Source organism: Giraffa tippelskirchi, chromosome 3 (assembly GCF_054371585.1).
Source record: "Giraffa tippelskirchi isolate mGirTip1 chromosome 3, T2T-mGirTip1v1.2.pri, whole genome shotgun sequence".
NCBI classification, from domain to species: Eukaryota; Metazoa; Chordata; class Mammalia; order Artiodactyla; family Giraffidae; genus Giraffa; species Giraffa tippelskirchi.
The window spans coordinates 167060025-167080400 of record NC_137277.1 but is presented as its reverse complement, the minus strand read 5'-3'; the positions used below and the strand labels follow the sequence as shown (position 1 = coordinate 167080400).

Below are 20376 nucleotides of genomic sequence, written 5' to 3'. Positions count from 1 at the left end.
TGTCTTCCGCTTCCCTTTAGCTTGCAAAATCGGATATTACAAGGCCCTCTCCACGGATGCTGCCTGTGCGAAGTGCCCGCCACATAGCTACTCTGTCTGGGAAGGCGCCACGTCATGTACCTGTGACCGAGGCTTCTTCAGAGCGGACAACGATGCTGCCTCCATGCCCTGCACCCGTAAGTTATACACTCATCTCCCATGTCTTAGATGCCAACAGCTTCCATTACCATCATCGGGGCACTTGTCAGCCCTTCTCCCAGGACAACGGTGCAGGGGAGCAAATGAAATCAAATGTGTGTTTTTTCTCACTCAGAGCAGGAGAAATGCTTAGGAAAAGAATGGCTCATTCTCACTGAGTTTGTTGCCTTCAAAACGCACAGCTGCCGACAGACTAGTTTTTGTAGCAGAGGTGGTATGTTCAGGGGTTGTGTGACAATGTAATTAGAGCTGAGATGGGAATTTATAAACGGTTTTAACATGTCATCATATGGACTCTTGGGAAGTTTGACAGCTGCAGGGGAAACGGGTAAAGGATGGGATCGCGTGTGGGCAGGTGGTTTCAGTTCTGTGTGCTGACCTCATGGCTTGCGATGTCATTTCCCTTCACTACTTTTCTTCTTTCCTCATAGTTTTGTGTTCATAACATTTAGGCCTGGATCCTTGTGAATGCTTGTTGAATGATGGGCACTGAACACACGCTGGGGTAAGGAATGAATGGGGTTGGCACCTTGGGATGCAAGGGAACAGAGAACTCTTTCTCACACTTTATATGGACAGTGGTCCTAAAGGTTACTATTGCTTTCATTCACATTCTGGGATTGATAAATCCTGCAATGGCTATGACCTTGACCAAAAGAGGGAGTGGTGGACCTGGGTGCTCTTGTGTTCTCATTGGCCAAGTCTGTGTTTGGAGGGTCAGAGCCAAGTGGCCAGACACAGAGGCTTTGCACAGGTTTTGGCTTTGTTTCCCAGCCCGCTGTTTAGTACCCAGGTGACTGTTAGAGCCTTTTAAGTCTCAGTCTCCTCATCTGTCAAATGGACTAATAATAGTACCTCCTTCAAGGTTGCTCCTAGTCAACACCTTCACGTTGTTTGCATACTGTGTAAAATGAATAAAATCATGCCACTTGATAGATTTTAGCCTTTACTATCACTAAGATTTCCATTATTTTGTTTCTTAACTACCATATATTCTTCCTTGGCTGACCTGGAAATAACACTGCAGACAGGAGTATTTTCTGGTTTGGAGGCATTTGGGTCAGTGGTGGGGGCATTTTCTTGCCCAGTCAAGGACCACATTTAAAAGGAGCAGGTGGAGAAACTTCAGGGCAGTCCCAAATATGTGCTGAAATTGCCCTACCCTCAGGAGTTCCTTTCAGAACCAGAGATGATAGTAATTATAATCATGATAACGGCAGCCTTTCTATCATCACATCCAGGTAACGTATTAGACACTTTCCATTAACCTTATCATAGGGCTCACAAGATAACAAATATATGAGATAGATATTATCTTCATTTTAGAGAGTAACTGCCAGCCCCAGTGTCCACCCTAGCTGAGTGATGGCTCTGCAAGACCAGAAGACTCTTGCAGAGTTTCTATTTATTTGGAGGCACTCTTACCCCTCCCCCAGCTCAAGCACAAACTTCCAGAAGGAAGTTTATTAGGGCCAGCCTTAGGTGTAAGCACAACTGGGCAAAGATTTCCTCATCTTCTTTTTCTCTTCCTTCCATAGACTACCTGCCTCCCCTGGATGCCAGGTCGATTTCATATGGTCAAGTCCCAGCCTTTTTCTTTTCCAATCTAAATATTCTTCTCTAATGTTCCATTGTGTGAGATTAGCTTAATAATAAACTCTCCTCTGTCTCCAGTTGATTCTCCAATGATTCTCCAGTTGTGATTTTAGGTCACAGTTCAGTTCAGTTCAGTCGCTCAGTCGTGTCCAACTCTTTGCAACCCCATGAATTGCAGCATGCCAGGCCTCCCTGTCCATCACCAACTCCCGGAGTTCACCCAAACCTATGTCCAGACTTGGACATGTACCAGGTCACAGTAGCAAACTCAAAGGGAAACTCTGTAGGCCAGCAGTGTGCTAATTGGCCTCAATTTGCATCATGCAGCCCAACTCCTACTTTTCAAACAGATAAAGTCTTTCTCTAGGCCAGGGCTTGACTGTGTCGTGAACCCCATAAAATTCTCCTCTGATGGCAAGACAACCTGGCTTTTTCTCCCAGGTGTTTTTAATCTTATGATTCTGATCTGTTGTCTAGCATCCTAGGGGACCATGGGCCAATCACTTAATTCCTGCAACTTGCCATGTGGGAGTTTAGGGAGACCCCAAAAGTTGGTACATGCCTGAATTACTGACACATTTGCCATATGTGTGCAAGTGGTTTCTGAACCCTTGAAATTTTATGTTTTTGTAGGAATTAAATTGTCCGCTTTACCTTAACTGTACAAATAAGAAAAAGAAAATATTGATTTTAGCCCGCGGGTAGACCTGAAAGTTTTAACACTAAAGTAACTTTTGCATTTTTCAGAGACTGTTTTTAACAATGAAAGAAAGATGGCTTTTTGTGTCATTGATAAGAGACCCATGAAAGTACCAAAGCAACATGTGATCCTCTGACACTTTCCTAACGGGACCCTTGCGTTTATTTCATCTCTGACTCTAAATTAAGAGGGAACATGGTACTGATGCTAACACCACACACTTGTGAGGCTATTTAATCTCTTCAAGCCCCAGTTTCAGTTCCGTTCAGTCATTCAGTCGTGTCTGACTCTTTGCGACCCCATGGACTGTAGCACACCAGGCTTCCCTATCCATCACCAACTCCTGGAGCTTGCTCAAATTCACATCCATTGAGTTGGTGATGCCATGCAACTATCTCATCCTATGTCATCCCCTTCTCCTCCTACCTTCAATCTTTCCCAGCATCAGGGTCTTTTCCAACAAGTCAGTTCTTTGCATCAGGTGGCCAAAATATTGGAGTTTCAGCTACAGCATCAGTCTTTCCAATGAATATTCAGGACTGATTTCCTTTAGGATGGATTGGTTTGATCTCCTTGCAGTCCAAGGGACTCTCGAGAGTCTTCTCCAACACCGCAGTTCAAAAGCATCAATTCTTCGGCGCTCAGCTTTCTTTATGGTATGACTCTCACATCCATACGTGATGTGATGGATCATGGAAAAAGCCATACTGGAAAAGCCATAGCTTTGACTAGATGGACCTTTGTTGGCAAAGTAATGTCTCTGCTTTTTAATATGCTGTCTAGATTGGTAATAACTTTTCTTCCAAGGCACAAGCGTCTTTTGATTTCATGGCTGCAGTCACCATCTGCAGTGATTTTGGAGCCCAAGAAAATAAAGTCTGTCACTGTTTCCATTGTTTCCCCATCTATTTTCCATGAAGTGATGGGACCAGATGCCATGATCTTAGTTTTTTGAATGTTGAGTTTCAAGCCAGCGTCAGAGGGCAGACAGAATGAAAGCACCAGTTTACTCATCTGTAAAATGGGATTCTCACTAACTACCTGTGGAGTCATTTTAAAAATTAAACAAGAAGATATTTGGGAAAGTCTGGCGCAAGGTAGGGATGTAATAAATGTTTGTTCTTTCCTTTTATTTCCAGCTGGTCACTCCCTTCTCCAAAATACCTCCACAGCAGATGGCCTGTGCATCTCATTGCCCCTCTAAATAGATTTTCTGACTTGACTACAGTATTAAGCTACCAATGGCTGTACAGTACTCCAGAAGCCCTGGCGGGTAGGACTCAGACATCAGGATTTTCAGAAGTTGCCCTCCTCATTGTACTGTACAGACAAGGTTGAGGCCACTCCTCTGTGAAGTTAAAATTTTAAGTTTTTTTTTTTAATTTGATTAATATTAACTACACAAAAGACTCTTAAGACTCTTTGAGATACAGCTAATCTGCGAGGAGACCATATTTTGCTAATGGGTAGACTACTGAATTAACCAGCAGAATAAGAATCCATTCTGGCCTGTGGCTCTTCCTCTAGATTTCTCCCATCCTGGTGAATAGTGGACCTGCATTGTCCAACATATTAGCCACTAGGCACATGTGGCTATTTTAATTGGCACGTTGCAAGGACTCAATAGCTAGCATGTGGTGAGCATACTGAATGGCACTGCTAGAAAATATTTCTGCCATCACAGAAAGTTCCGGTGGACAGACAGTATGGTAGCAGATTTTTCAATAGAGAAGACAGTGGGAGTTTCTCAGAGAACCTTTTGTTCAAAATAACCCATAAAATGAAGCCCTTCCCCTTTGCCCCACCCCAGCTTTATTGGCTTCTCTTGACAAGATGTGGGGATGGAAAGGAACGTAAACATCAAGGATCCTTTCAAAGTGACTCCAGCCTCTAATCAGCTCTTCCCAGTTGGTTAAGCCAGGTGACAAACCCAATTCCCTTGCACTGACAGCCATGGTAATCAGGGACCTTCTTTGTTCATTATGCTGTCTTTAACCCCAACATTCTTATGCAGCCCTGCGTTTAGTGATCGCTCACTGTGACGGCACACTAATGAAGAAATAAAACACACTCTCTGAGACTCATTCTTCTAGCCAAAGAGAGAGACTGCTCCACTGGCTTGTAAAATCAGGTTTTTGTTCACTTGGCAAATGATTAGACCAGGTGAATACAAGTCGCATTGGCTAATTTAGAAGGAAACGCCTAAGACGTTCTCCACACCATCGACATTGCTGGAAAACTTCAGAGAATTTAATGGTGAATAAACTTTATCTCTTGGAGGACTTTTTGGCTGGAGCCTCTGGTTAGGTGGACATAAATGGCTATGAGTGAGATAGGCAGGGTTTCAATGGAGACATCATATAACCCAAGAAAATAATCCATACCCATTAGAATAGAGAGTTTTAACAATGCTTCTTCAAGGTGAACGTGCATAGAAATCATGTGAAGTCACCTAGGGATTGGTTGGAGAGGTCAGGTCTGACATTCTGCATTTCTCACAAGTCCCCAGATGCTGCTGTTGCGGTGGACTGTCCTTGTTTTGTTGTTTAGTCACTAAGTTGTGTCCGACTCTTGGTGACCCCACAGACTGTAGCCTGCCGGGCTTCCCTGTCCATGCGATTCTCCAGGCAAGAATACTGGAGTGGGTTGCCATTTCCTTCTCCAGGGGATCTTCCTGACCCAGGGATAGAACCCAAGTGTCCTGCAATGACAGACAGATTCTTTACTGTTAAGCCACCTGGGGAGCCTGGACCATCTTTAGGCAGTAGGAATTTAGAGCCTCCCTGATGGGTGGCACGTGATGGGAGATCTGCTCTTCAATACCTGTCACTTACAGGCCATTTCTTTAGTTCAGTGGTAGCTCTAGTGGAGACATTTCAAAGGTTATGAACATTCCCCCTTAATGGAAACTGAGTACTTCCTCTGTCCCTCAGATGAAGAAAATCTCCTGGTTTGGAGTTGCATAATCAAACACGGGCACTGTAGCCTCCGCAGGTTACTAGGTTACAGCCAAAGAATGGAAGTGTCAGTGTTCTCAGACACATGTATCAGTTAAAAAGTCGCAGGGTTTTTGGTGACTTTGCCAGCAAGACAGACACCCAGACCTCCATACATACAAGGAAGCTGATGAAGAAGTTTTCATTTCATGAATCATTCCTTAGAAGAAATTTCAATATGATTTTTAAAAAGTGAAGTATAGTTGATTTACAGTGTTGTAGGTGTACAGCAAAGTGACTTGGTTGTATATCTACATTTCTTTTCAGATTCCTTTCCATTATGAGTTTTTACAAGATACTGAATATAGTTCTCAGTGCTACACTGTAGGCCCCTCTTGTTTATCTATTTTATGTATAGTCATGTGTATCTGTTAATCCCAAATTCACAATTTATCTTTCTCCCCATCCTTTCCCTTTAGGTAACCATAAATTTGATTTCTATGTCTGTGACTCTATTTCTGTTTTGTAAATAAGTTCATTTGTATCATTTTTTAACATCCACATATAAATGGTATTATATATTTGTCTCTCTCTGACTTCACTTAGTATGATAATCTCTAGGTCTATCCGTGTTGCTGCAGATGGCATTTCATTCATTTTTATGGCTAATATTCCATTTAAATATATCTGTGTATACATACACACACATATACACAAACACACATCTTCTTTATCCATTCATCTGTTTTCTTATTTTGGCTGTTGTAAACAATGCTGCTAGGAACATTGGAGTGCATGTATTATAACTTTTCAACTTAGAGTTTTCATCTTTTCTGGATATATGCCCAGACGTGGGATTGCTGGATCATGTGATAACTCTATTTTTAGTTTTTTAAGGAACCTCCATACTCTTCTCTGTAGTGGCTTCACCAATTTACATTCCCACCAACAGTGCAAAAGGATTCCCTTTTCTCCACACCCTCTCCAGCATTTATTATTTGTAGATGTTTTAATGATGGCCATTCTGACCAATAAGTGTGATTTCTGTTAACGAGATTAATGTCCTTTAATTCTGCTGATCAGCAACCCCTCCCCTCCAGATCTCTTTTCCTTTCTCTGTACCTTTCCTTGTAGTCAGGAATGTAGTCCGGTGATCAGCAGTGCTAGGAGACCAGTGCAGGACCTTGATGTCTTAGTCATTCAGTTGCTTGTTCAGTGATTCTAGTGAGTCTTCTTTTCCCTCTTTGGGAGACCAAACCAATATTAGATTTAAGGTAACTTTCTGATTCTTTCTTGTGTTTCAAAAGGTATTGAAAAAACACCTTATAGCAGAAGCAGATTGGCTTTGTACATCTAAAACAAAATAACTACTTTGTTATTTTGCCTCTTTGACTTATGAGCACCATTACTGGAGTGGTTTTCTGTCCTTTTCAATTGGAAATCTGTTCTTGTGTTGTGGGGTCTTCTTTATTTAATTTGTTTGATGAAACTTATTAGGGCCTCGTGACTGGGGGCAGACCCACTCTAGGACTCTTGCCTGGAAAATCCCATTGGACGGAGGAGCTTGTTAGGCTACAGTCCATGGGGTCGCAAAGAGTCAGACACGACTGAGTGACTTCACTTATTTTAGATTGCCAACACAAAGGGCCTTCATGAATCTGTCTGTAAGTGAACACCCTTGAATAATTCAATCAGCTATGCCAAACAAACAAAGAGTGATTGATTGATACTTAGATATGGCCTAAAATATTCCAAAATTACAGCTTTTAAGACAATTTGTACTGGAGGAGCTTAGTGCTAATGAGGGCAAATTTACCAAGAACTATGAGGAAAGGTCTTGATTTGAGAAAGCTTTCTGTAGGTATAGGTTATCAAGAAATTGAAACAGCCCAGCTCCAAACAGCAAAACACCACTTACTCTGTCTTTACATTTGCCTTTTCTAATTGAATTTATTTCATCACTGTATTTCCTCCAGAAAGTGTATTGTTTTAAAATTACCATTTCAGTTCTATTAGTCAAATCCCCTCACTTCTAATGCTTTCTGACAGTTATCAACATAATGAACCATAATGAAATGATGAGCAATCTTCAGTGGAAACCCAATGTGGATCCCAGTGGTGCTGTGTGACTGTGCTGTTAACATTTGAATGCAAATTAAAATAACATTGTCCTTACTTGTTTCCAAGGTCAGGAGAAGAGAGAGATTTTTTTTTTTTAAGTGCTTTAATTTTGGAAATCTCATATCCATTTTCAAGCAAGCCCTTGAAGGTTCCACTGATGTTCAGTTCAGTTCTCTACCCCCAAAGATTTACACACTCACATCCGGCTAAAGGATGTGTGGAGGGGTGTTTAACACAAAGCTTTGATGTTATGAACCATAGGATAAAAGGTAGCCTTTGGTTTCAAATAAAGCACATTTTCCCCCACCCCAAAGCATATTTCTTTTTGCTTTAAAACTGCAAGTAACTAATAATATAATGATAGGAGGAAGGACATTTATGTGAAATTGATAAATGAGAGTGCAGTTAGTTCTGATGACAGATCAGTTAGTAGCAGAGTGAGAATAAAGGCCAAATATTCCTAAAGTGTTGTCCATGAAAGTGTTTCAGAAGATCCATTGGTTGACCTCTAACCATTTCACATTTTATTATCTATGTAATCCTTTTTTTAGAACATATTTTTATGAAAATTCTTGAATCTAAGATTTGGTTATTTCATGTCATTTATCAAATTTGCATTATTAGAGTACAGTTTCATGCTACGTTTCATTTGTCATAGGACAAAAACGCAAATTGAGACATCAATTCCCCCCATTGCCAGGTCATAAGACATGGTTTTCAAGGCAGAACATATGGTCCACTGCCTGTTAAGCCAGTTGATAGTCCAACAAATGTGTCTGTCCTCTGGACCATAAAAGCTGGTCAAAGCAACCAAAGACATTTTCATGATTCAGATGCAACCTTCTATCCATTCCATTTCTAGACAGATTCTTTAGTTAGAGCTTTAGTTCAAGATCTGATATCAGTTAGTGAGTAAACTACATCTTTGTTTCTTCCTTTTGGGTTACCTTGTAGCATTTTGACTGTGAATAGGAAAAATTACCTCCAAAGAAATTAAGTGCATGACTCTTGTCTAAAGACTAGGATATGGGGTAGGTGGCGGTGGGGAGGAGAAGCACCAAGTGTGCTTAATGGAAAGCACTAGATGGACTGCAGGCTGATCACTTGCCATTTGGTAAAATTTTAAAAGATCTATGGTATTTAAGGAAGACCAGATATCATCTTTTTGAATTATTTTTTGAAAATGCTCTTTTAGCCTCCATCTTATCCTCCAACCTACTTCTAGTTTTATACAGATAAATAGTCCATTGTGGACATTTTATCAGGATTAATAGTACATTGTAGATTCAGCTGAGAAATACAGACATTTGAGGGACAGGATTGTGAGCCCAAGTGAAAGACTTGACTCAACTGCCAGTATCATTTAGCCAGGTTATTACAATTTTTCCACCACTATGAATAATTAAGAATGGCTTGTTATCACCCAAGCCCTGTCATTTCTGGGTAGCATGTTTGACACTACTCATGGAAGTCATACCCTGGCTGTGCACAGCATGCTTCTGTGAAACAAGGTCAATTAGACACTTGCCTGAGATCCCCTGGGGTAAGAAGTGAATACCGTCTCTGCTATCAGCATTTTGATTTTGCCATCATAGCTGACTCTTGTTCTACAAGCCATCTACAGCTTGACAGAAAATGGACGGAGGGGAGAGCCCTGTGGCATGGGTAGAATTGCCCCCCACCCTCCTGTGACCTTCCACCCAGGAAAGAGCCTTTAATAAAAACCCCTGCTCTGGACCGGAATTTAGGAATCAGGCAGAGAGCACATCTCAGCTAAGACCAGAGCACCTGGCAGGAAGTAATGCCAGCAAACGTCAGCCTGAAGGGCTGAACAGCCAGGAGAAATGTGAGAGGTCCCAGCTGGGTCCACAGAGAATGCGTAGATACACTTCATTTTTTTCCTTTGGGTTGTGCATATCTCTGGGAAGGGGATCCTTTTAGGCTTTGAATCAGGCTTTCTGATCCTATCATCGCACGTTATCGACTGGGTGAATTTGGGTGAGTTGCTTCACTTCTCCTATCTCTGTTTTTGCTCATCAGATTGCTTCGGGTAACACATACTTTTCTACTAGATGTGATTATGGGGAGCAAAGGAGATTAAGGATGAGAAAGGATTTTGCAAGAGATGAATTCACAGGCTAGCTAATTCTAAAGCAAAATAGTCATGCTTTTTTTTTAAAATTACTTTTCGTAGGCTTCCTTATTGTGACTTCTTTCTGTATAACTGAGAGTTGACTGTATAGAGCACTTCAGCCATAAACTAGTCATCTTAGAGAAAATTCAACCACAGTTAACCTGGTAAAGAAAAAGCAAACGGTTCCTGGGTGTAAAATAGAAAAGAAAAATATATATACTAGATATACTGAAAGAATAAGTGGTAGCAAAATTTCAGTAAGGAGTAACCTCGACTGGGAACCCAAGATTTTTTGGATAAAGGATTGATGTGTTTGCAAGACTCAGATTTTTAATAATGGGCCATTCTGCTTTGGCTCTAGCTGTTGTTAAATGCATAAACTCCTGTGATAAAAGGTTATGCCCTGTGCCTACATGTCAGAGGAGGTGTCCCAGAAGCCATCTTCATGTAAACTCACCCATGGCAGAAAAGGCTGAGAGAAGGCAATTAGCAGTGACAACATATACAGCTGTCAGGGAGGATGCACGACTTTGTTTGAGTCACAACTTACACACCCCAACTGTTTATTCTACCTTATAACCTGTCTTGCAGCTGGAGAGAGATTAACAAAGGCTGATCTGAAGGGTTAGAGGGTCTTACAGCTAAGGCACTGAAGTCTTATTGACCGTCCAAAAGTTGTCCATGATTAATGAAGCCTTATGGGACTCAAGACCCAAGGTGCCTCTTCCTCAGAAGCTCTTTCTTGCACTGGTTGCCTCGGTGTATCAGAAAGGTGACAGGGAGCGCTTCAAGAAATTGGTCACTTATGAACTGCATTTCTGTCTGTGCTCAGGGAGAATGTTTCTTTCCGTATGCAGAATTAATTTCATGACACAGGCATTGAGTTTTCATACACTGCATGGGGTTCTTCAAGCAAGAATACTGAAGTACCTTGCCATTCCCTTCTCCAGTGGACCATGTTTCGTCAGAACTCTCTACCATAACCTCCACCGCCTTGGGTGGCCCTGCACAGCATGGCTCATAGCTTCATTGAGTTACACAAAGCTCTGATCCATGTTATCATTTTGGTTAGCTTTTTGTGATTGTGGCTGAGCACCAAAGATTTGATGCTTGCTAATTGTGGTGTTGGAGAAGACTCTTGAGAGTCCCTTGGATTGCAAGGAGATCAAACCAGTCCATCCTAAAGGAAATCAGTCCTGAATATTCATTGGAAGGACTGATGCTGAAGCTGAGGCTCCAGTTCTTTGGCCACCTGATGCGAAGAGCTGGCTTATTGGAAAAAGGTCTGGTGCTGGGCAAGACTGAGGGCAGATGAAGAAGGGAGCAACAGAGAATGAGATGGTTAGATGCCATTGCTGACTCAAGGGACAAGAGTTTGAGCAAACTTTGGGAAATAGTGAAGGACAAGGAACCCTGGAATGCTGCAGTACATGGGGTCGCAAAGAGTCGGACACAACTGAGTAACTGAACAACAGCAACACTTGAGTTTTAAAATGGTGATTAAAAATCAGTTCAGTATGAAAAGTCTATGATATATTTGAAAATTGCTTTATACAAGAGCCTGGCGCCTTTGATGTCCTAGCAGCTATCTGCCAGCCCTGGTTGTGGACTTTTAAAAAAACCTTTTAGCACGTGATTGCCTTTTTTTCTTCATCAACTTTTGTGATGTGATATACCCGAGTGCCATGGTGGTGATGCTTCTGAGGAGTGGGGTTAGGGTTAGGAATCATCATTCATTCATTTATTTGTTCAGCAGATTCTCCATAAGCACCCGCTACACCTTTGACTTCTTTCTAAGGGCTGGGGGACTCTCACAAATCAGAAAAAAAGATTGTTGTTCTCATGGAGCTTCTGTTCTAATGGGAATATAAATGATATACAAGATAATGTAAAATTCTTACAAGAAAGAGGGAAAAAAAAGAGCATATCATAGGGTAAAACAGAGGAAAGGGAAGGATTTCACTTTGCAGGGAGTGGTCAGGACCAAGGAGCTGAGATTTGAGCTGAGGTCCAGGGTGCAAGGAAGAAGCCAAGGGACAGAATTCCAGGCACAGCTACCAAGTCTAAAGAATTTGAGTTGCGTGTTTAAAGTTTTGTTAACAATGTGAGTTTTAAAATGACTTATCTTAAACCTCTTGGTCCTGGAGTCTGTTGGCATTTTAATTCCAATTGTTGTAAGAAACAGAAATTTCAGGTTTGTGGCACATTACTCCATGTGTCCATATAGATTTAAATACTTTAGCAGGACCTACTTTTTTTTTTTAAAGATTTTTGATGTAGACCATTTTCTCAAGTCTATTGAATTTGTTGCAATATTGCTTCTGTTTTTATGGGTTTTTTTGTTTGTTTGTTTGTTTCACGAGGCATGTGGGGTGCTAGCTCCCCAACCAGGAATCAAACCCGCATGCCCTGCATTGGAAGGCAAACCCTTACCCACTGAACTGCCAGGCCAGAGACGTCCCTGGCAGAACATACTTTTAAATGCATTTCTCAAAGCAGGTGCCCATCTGTTGCTGAAATTTCAGTTTTCTGAAGGGAAGTTTCAGAATAAAGAAGTGAATTTTACCTTACTTGTGACTTTGGAGTAAGGTATGTAAGGTAACTGCCCAGCGGCAGTTACTCTGACCTAGACTTTCCATGGGATGGTTTACACCAAACGCCTAGTTCACGCTGGAGGCATTTTTTGGCTTTGAGTTTAGTGTTGGCTGACCCTTTTTGAATGATTGTATTAAGGCTCCTATAGACTTCATGTGAATGTCTAAACATCAGGCTGCCCTAAACGGTCTACTATAAATCCTGGCATAAGCCATCAAGCATATTTTCTAAACTCAGGAATTTCACTCAGGAATTTCTAATCCATAAGAGGGAAGAATTTTGTTTTGTGGAATTATTAGAATTTTCTTTGATGCTTGAAATATTGCCCTTCTTAAATGTCACATTCACTTAATTCCTCTAGATAGTGTGAAAGCTTGTCTTTTCCCAGAGGAAAGTATGTGGTAGGTTAAGGAAGATCAAAATTTCTTTTATGATGTAACATAATATGATGCAGTAGTCCTTTGCTTCTGCTGTAATTTGGCTATGGTTTCTTGGGAACTTCACGCTGTCAAACTCCTGTCAGCTGAATGCAAGTTGACATCCCACTAGAAAATAATAATTACCCATTGTAGCACCTTCCACCAGTACCTGCTGTGCAATACAGAAAGTATTTTACACCAGCGAAGCAAATGGATGTTCATTAAATTTATCCACAGTGGTAAGAAATACAGGGGCCATTGCTTTTAGAGCAATGAGAAAACCGAAACATAAGCCATAATATACATAACTGTATTTTATTCCTTTGTTAGTCACAAAAATGTAAGGGTAACTTGGACTTTAGAAGCCATAGTTGTTATCTGACCTGTGCGTGCATATGAGCTCAATTGCTCAGTTGTGTCTGATTCTTTGCAACCCCATGGCTCCTCTGTCCATGGGATTCTACAGGCCAGAATACTGGAGTGAGTTGCCATTTCCTCCTCCAGGGAATCTTCTCGACTCAGGCATCAAGCTCAAGTAAGTCTCGTATGCCTCCTGCCTTGGCAGGCAGGTTCTTTACCACTAGCATGATCTGGGAGGCCCTGTATAAGTGTGTAAATCATGGGTGCAATCTCCCTAGATTAGTTCAGAGTATACTTGAAGTCCCTAGAATTCTCTGCAAAATCATTAGTGATAATCTTTCTAGGAAGAGGATATTTGCTCCCATCAAATTCTCTGTAGCAGGGCTTGGTAAACTATGGCCTGAAAATCAAATTCAACTGCCCTTGTTTGTGCAAATAAAATTTTCTTGGAACACAGTCATATCCATTTTTTAGGTATTGTCTGTGGTTGCTTTCAAGGAGCCATGCAGAGTTGAACATTTGCCAGAGAGACCATATAGCCCATAAAGCCTGAAATATTGACTATCTATCTGACCCTTTACAGAGAAGCTTGTTGAACATTGTTATCAAGGGTTAGTAAGTTAAGGATTATTGCATTTGACTTTTGGTTCTGTTAGTTCAACTATTACCCATGTCACTAAATTATTTTAAAAATGTGAAAGGCATTCTAAACATGAGAACTTTGAAATAGCTAAGCATGCCAGACCCATTCTTTGATGAAGAAAGATAGAACCTTAGGCTTGTATGTGAATATTAAGCAGTTTTACAAAAAGAGCCAAAAATGTAAAGGGAGGACATTTATTATCCCTTTAAATATGCTTCAGTACTTGATTGATTTGTATTTAAAAATTGTCTTAATTTTGCTTGTAAAAGTAAAGTTGAAAAAAAAAAACATAATTCTATAAAAGCTAATAAGGAAAAACCCATGAAATTAACTTGCTTCAGAGATAAAGTTTTCCATAGTTCCTTGCTTGAAGAAATCACCACCTGAAATCAAGATGGAAAAAGAAAGGTCATAAAAAACAATGCCAAATTAACAAAGCTTCGATTGACAGAGCCCACAATTTAAATTTCCAGTCATACTGGCTGGTTATGAAGCTATAAAAACAAGAAGAGGGCAGGGTGCTTACATTTCCATCCTCCTGAGGCTCACATTATCCATATTTAACTTTCTTTAGTCTCTTCCTTCCCTCCTTAAATCCATGCCCCTTCCCTCAACTATCCAGGGAGTATCACAACGAATCAGAATATTTCTTTTTATTCCTTCTTCTAGAGCAGGTAAGTAAAACTGGACACAATAAGTATTTCTTGAATAATTGCATGGCTCCACAATCCCTCCCAACAGATGTCACCATCTCTATATGATGTATAGCCCTTCCCACTTGTTCAAAGCGTTTCTAAATTGTAGCAAAGAGAAACTTGAATTAAACTAGCTACATTGAGATGCTCCATTACAGGACTTAATGGTAATGAATCTGTATGTGAAAAGCTGGCTAATACAGGCTTAGCTCAGAAAAGCCTGTATTAATTCACAGGCTTAAAATACCATTGTAGGTGGAGAGGCAGAAGATAATTAGAGGACCTTGTTTCCAGCCAGTCATTCATGACTCCTCAAACAGCTATTGAGCTTGCTCTGAACTAGGGAACATAGGAGACACCAGGAAATGATGAAGACATCACTTCTTCTATCATACAAACTGTAATAGAAACAGATATCCAATGCATGTTTGGTTAGCAAGACCTTTTTATCCCTTCATGTTCCAAAAAGAACCAGAAATATTGATAGCTGCCCTGAAATAGGAAATAATATAAGCAGGATAATTGCCAGTCCTACATTCAGGCCAGTAGTGGGGTAGTTTGGGAAGACATAAAACGCTATAATTCACAATGACCTACAGCTCCCTGATATTGGTGTGTGTTTAGATATGAGGTCAATACGGAGACTAGAAAACTAAATAGTATGATTATCTCTCTTGTTGTAAATCTCATATATGTAATTGGAGACATTAAGAGGTGGGCATATTTCTGAAGAGAAAAGCAATCATTTGTCAGAATTTAATTATTCCTAAATATCTAGATACGCTATTACCGAACCTAACCTATGCCTACTTGCCTGACCCACAGCAAAGCAAATCTACTGACACAAAGTTGTGGGGAAGGAAAGTACAGCATTTATCACCAGGCACTAAGTGAGGAGAATGGAGAGCTAACACTCAAAAACACTGAGGGAAGGGTTTCTAAAGGCAGTGTAATGGAGAAGGTCTTGGGGTAAGTGATCAGCTCATGCTCAGTTCTCTGATTGGTTGATGGTGAGGTAACAGGGTAATGTTTCCAGAATCTCAGTCATTGATCTTCTGGTTCCAACTGGCCTGAGGTCTAGTGATTGTGGTCACCATGCAATTAACTTCTTTTACCTGATGAGGGTTTGTATCTGCAGAACTCAAGGATATGGTTTAGGATAGTATTCCACCTTTGAGGAGGAACACATGAAGAGATGGAATGAAGAGATGGAGCCAAAGCAACAACACCACCCAGTTGTGGATGGAACTAGTGATGGAAGTAAAGTCCAGTGCTATAAAGAGCAATATTGGATAGGAACCTGGAGTGTTAGATCCGTAAATCAAGGCAAATTGGAAGTGGTCAAACAGGAGATGGCAAGAGTGAACATTGACATTTTAGGAATCAGTGAACTAAAATGAACTGGAATGGGTGAATTTAACTCAGATGACCATTATATCTACTATGGGCAAGAATCCCTTAGAAGAAATGGCATAGCCATCATAGTCAACAAAAGAGTCTGAAATGCAGTACTTTGATGCAATCTCAAAAACAACACAATGATCTCTCTTGGTTTCCAAGGCAAACCATTCAATATCACGGTAATCCAAGTCTATGCCCCAACCAGTAACACTGAAGAAGCTGAAGTTGAACGGTACTATGAAGACCTAGAAGACCTTCTAGAACTAACACCCAAAAAGGATGTCTTTTTCATTATAGGGGACTAGAATGTAAAAGTAGGAAGTCAAAAAATATCTGGAGTAACAGGCAAATTTGGCCTTAGAGTACAGAATGAAGCAGGACAAAGGCTAATAGAGTTTTGCCAAGAGAACGCACTGGTCATAGCAAACACCCTCTTCCAACAACACAAGAGAAGACTTTACACATGGACATCACCAGATGGTCAACACCAAAATCAGATTGATTATATTCTTTGCAGCCAAAGATGGAGAAGCTCTATACAGTCAGCAAAAACAAGTCCAGGAACTGACGGTGGCTTGGATCATGAGCTCCTATTGCCAAATTCAGACTTAAATTGAAGAAAGTAGGGACAACCACTAGACCATTCATGTATAACCTAAATCAAAATCTCTTATGATTATACAGTAGAAGTGAGAGAAATAGATTCCAGGGATTAGATCTGATAGAGTGCCTGAAGAACTATGGACTAAGGTTTGTGATATTGTACAGGAGGCAGGGATCAAGACCATCCCCAAGAAAAAGAAATGAAAAAAGGCACAATGGTTGTCTGAGGAGGCCTTACAAATAGCTGTGAAAAGAAGAGAAGCAAAAGGCAAAGGAGAAAAGGAAAGATACACCAATTTGAACACAGAATTCCAAAGAATAGTGAGGAGAGATAAGTAAGCCTTTGCCAGTGATCAGTCCAAAGACATAGAGGAAAGCAATAGAATGGGAAAGACTAGAGATCTCTTCAAGAAAAGTAGAGACATCAAGGGAACATCTCATTCAAGGATGGGCACAATAAAGGACAGAAATGTTATGGACATAACAGAAACAGAAGGCAATAAGAAGAGACGGCAAGAATACACAGAAGAACTATACAAAAAAGATCTTCTTGACCCAGATAATCATGATGGTGTGATCACTCACCCAGAGCCAGACATCCTGGAATGTGAAGTCAAGTAGGAAGCATCACTAGAAACAAAGTTAGTGGAGGTGATGGACTACCAGTTGAGCTATTTCAGATCCTAAAAGATGATGCTATGAAAGTGCTGCACTCAATATGTCAGCAAATTTGGAAAACTCAGCAGTGGCCACAGGACTGGAAAAGGTCAGTTTTCATTCCAATCCCAAAGAAAGACAATGCCAAAGAATGCTCAAACTCTGTTGCACAATTGCACTTATCTCACACACTAGCGCCCATTATTGGTGACTTAGATGGTAAAAGCGTCTGCCTACAATGCGGAAGACCCAGGTTCAATCCCTGGGTCAGGAAGATCCCCTGGAGAAGGAAATGGCAACCCACTCCAGTACTGTTGCCTGGAAAATCCCATGGATAGAGGAGCTTGGTAGGCTACAATGCATGGGGTCACAAAGAGTTGGACACGACTTCACTTTCACTTTCACACACTAGCAAAGTAATGCTCAAAATTCTCCAAGCCAGGCTTCAACAGTATGTGAACTATGAACTTCCAGATGTTCAAGCAGGATTTAGAAAAGGCAGAGGAACCAGAGATCAAATTGCCAACATCCGTTGGATCATCGGAAAAAGCAAGAGAGTTCCAAAAAAACATCTGCTTTATTGAGTATGCCAAAGCCTTTGACTGTGTGGATCACAACAAACTGTGGAAAATTCTGAAAGAGATGGGAATACCAGACAACCTGACCTGACTCCTGAGAAATCTGTATGGAGGTCAGGAAGCAACAGTTAGAACTGGACATGGAACAACAGATTGATTCCAAATCGGGAAAGGAGTATGTCAAGGCTGTATATTATCACCCTGCTTTAAATTATATGCAGAGTACATCATGAGAAACGCTGGGCTGGATGAAGCACAAGCTGGAATCAAGATTGTTGGAAGGAATATCAATAACCTCAGATATGCAGATGACACCACCCTTATGGCAGAAAGCGAAGAAGAACTAAAGAACCTCTTGATGAAAGTGAAAGAAGAGAGTGAAAAATTGGCTTAAAACTCAACATTCAGAAGCTAAGGTCATGGTATCTTAGTGACAGGCTTTATTTTTTGGGGCTCCAAAATCACTGCAAATGGTGACTGCAGCCGTGAAATTAAAAGACACCTGCTTCTTGGAAGAAAAGTTATGACCAACCTAGAGAGCATATTAAAAAGTAGAGATATTACTTTGCCAACAAAGGTCCATCTAGTCAAAGCTATGGCTTTTCCAGTATGGCTTTTTCCATGATCCATCACATCATGTATGGATGTGAGAGTCGTATCATAAAGAAAGGTGAGCACCCAAGAATTGATGCTTTTGAACTGTGATGTTGGAGAAGACTCTCGAGAGTCCCTTGGACTGCAAGGAGATCAAACCAATCCATCCTAAAGGAAATCATCCCTGAATATTCATTGGCAGGACTGATGCTGAAGCTGAAACTCCAATAATTTGGCCATCTGATGTGAAGAACTGACTCATTTGAAAAGATCCTGATGCTGGGAAAGATTGAAGGTGGGAGGAGAAGGGGATGACAAAAGATGAGATGGTTGGATGGCATCACCATCTCTGTGGACATGAGTTTGAGTAAACTCTGGTTGTTGGTGATGGACAGGGAGGCCTGGCGTGCTGCAGTCCATGGAGTTGCAAAGAGTTGGACATGACTGAGCAACTAAACTGAACTGAGGAAGAACTAAAGGTCCTTGACTTTGTTTCATGGCCAAATGTTTATTATTTTTTCTTGCTTGACTGTTTTCCTTTGTTTCTGTGCGTTCTCTCTTCTCTGATTAGATTTGCTCTTTGGAACTTGAGGAAGGCCCAGGAGGCTTAAACTTTTCTACAAACTGCACGCAGGGGCCACAGGGATCTGTCCATAGTTCCTGCTAGGTTTTAGTACTTACGGGAAAAAAAGACAAGATAATGTAAAAGTTAAGTTTTTTCCCTTCTGGGTGCCTTGTGTTTCTTGAGAGAACTACTCATGTTGCTAAGGATGCCTATTTTTTTCTCTTTAGTCATCTTTACAGGTAATTATTTTAAGATGCTGCTGTTCAGGATGACTGTTTGGCCCAGATTGACTTTTGGCTGTATTAAAGTCCATGCTTTTTTCTCATTTTCTTGAGAATAAGGTGCCTTCCTTTCTGAGGAAGCGATGATCTTTCCCTATATATGAAAACACACGTGATGTATTTACCATTTTTTAGTTGGCAAGAATTTTCAAAAAATGAAAAAACACAGATACAATACAACCACCATAATGATTTTAATTTATAAAGTCCTTTTCCAGGTGTCTTTTCCCAAGCTTATATAGGCCGACAATGATATTGGGTACACATTTCTTTTATTTCATTCTCCCCACCTTAATTCTCCAGTTATAGTCCAAGTTTTAAACTGCTACTATGGCACCATGGAGCCATCACTCCTTATGGCAACAAAACATGAAACATATGCAGTACAAATTCACCAAACCATTCATGGAGGGAGCGTTGAACTTCCGAGCTTGCTTATTAGTTCTCTGTCTTCCTTTGAGCACCTACTCCAGGGTAGATTGTTTAAGAATCACTGCCCAAAGGAAGAAGGCTGTTGCAGACTGTGTCTTGTTTTCACGCCAGCCTTCCATTCTGAAACTCTGCAGCATCTTTGTATTTTTTTTTTCACGTGGCAGTGTTATATCTCTGAGTCCTGCGACCATTTAGTTTTCTGCTCCATTTCTTCTCTGTTTAGACACTGCCATGTCCTGTCCTACATACTAATTACTGACTTTTTGCTTCTGCAGTGCTTGATTCATTGTGTCACATTTTCCCATGTGAAAGTGGACTAGGAACCTTGGCAAGGAGGTTAATGGATTTAAGAGTCACTCTTATTTAACCCTGAAAGTCACAGCAAAATAAGAACCAGTGGCTTGACCCATTTTATGAACCAAGCTGTGGTCAACTTGAGCAGCAGACTAGCAATCAGTTTCACTAGGATGGCAAGAAGCATCTCAGAATTTGAACAGAATTGAAGATACTTGGTCCTTTTTCCTGTCTTTGCCTTTCAAACTTTGGTGGAAGCTCCTGATTTTGTTGTTATTTTGTCTTTAATGTGGAAATAACTCCACTGTGTGGGAGTTAGTACTTTGGGATTTTAGTTGAACTCTGTTACTAATTAGATTGCAGGAACTTTCAGTATTACCAGCTCCACTTTCTGGCTCTCAATTTCCTCATCTATAAAATGAAACTACTTAGGCAAATGATCTTTAACATCTTATCTGGCTCTAAGTGTCTGTTATTTCAAATAGCTCTAATCATGTTATTCAAAAAAAAAAAAAAATTAATGCTGACTCTAAGGACCAAAGAGATAAATTTAAAATCTAAATGAGAAAGAAAT

The 20376-nt window shown here is 40.7% G+C and overlaps 1 protein-coding gene across 2 annotated transcripts in view; it reads left to right on the top strand.

Moving 5' to 3' along the window:
* The window catches only part of EPHA4 (EPH receptor A4), a 163103-nt gene that overhangs the window by 69902 nt on the left and 72825 nt on the right, over positions 1 to 20376 (top strand). For both annotated transcript variants that reach the window (XM_081579276.1, XM_081579277.1), the window contains exon 4: positions 21 to 176. In XM_081579276.1, coding sequence (XP_081435402.1) covers positions 21 to 176 — 156 coding nt within the window. The remainder of the gene's footprint in view (positions 1 to 20; positions 177 to 20376) is intronic.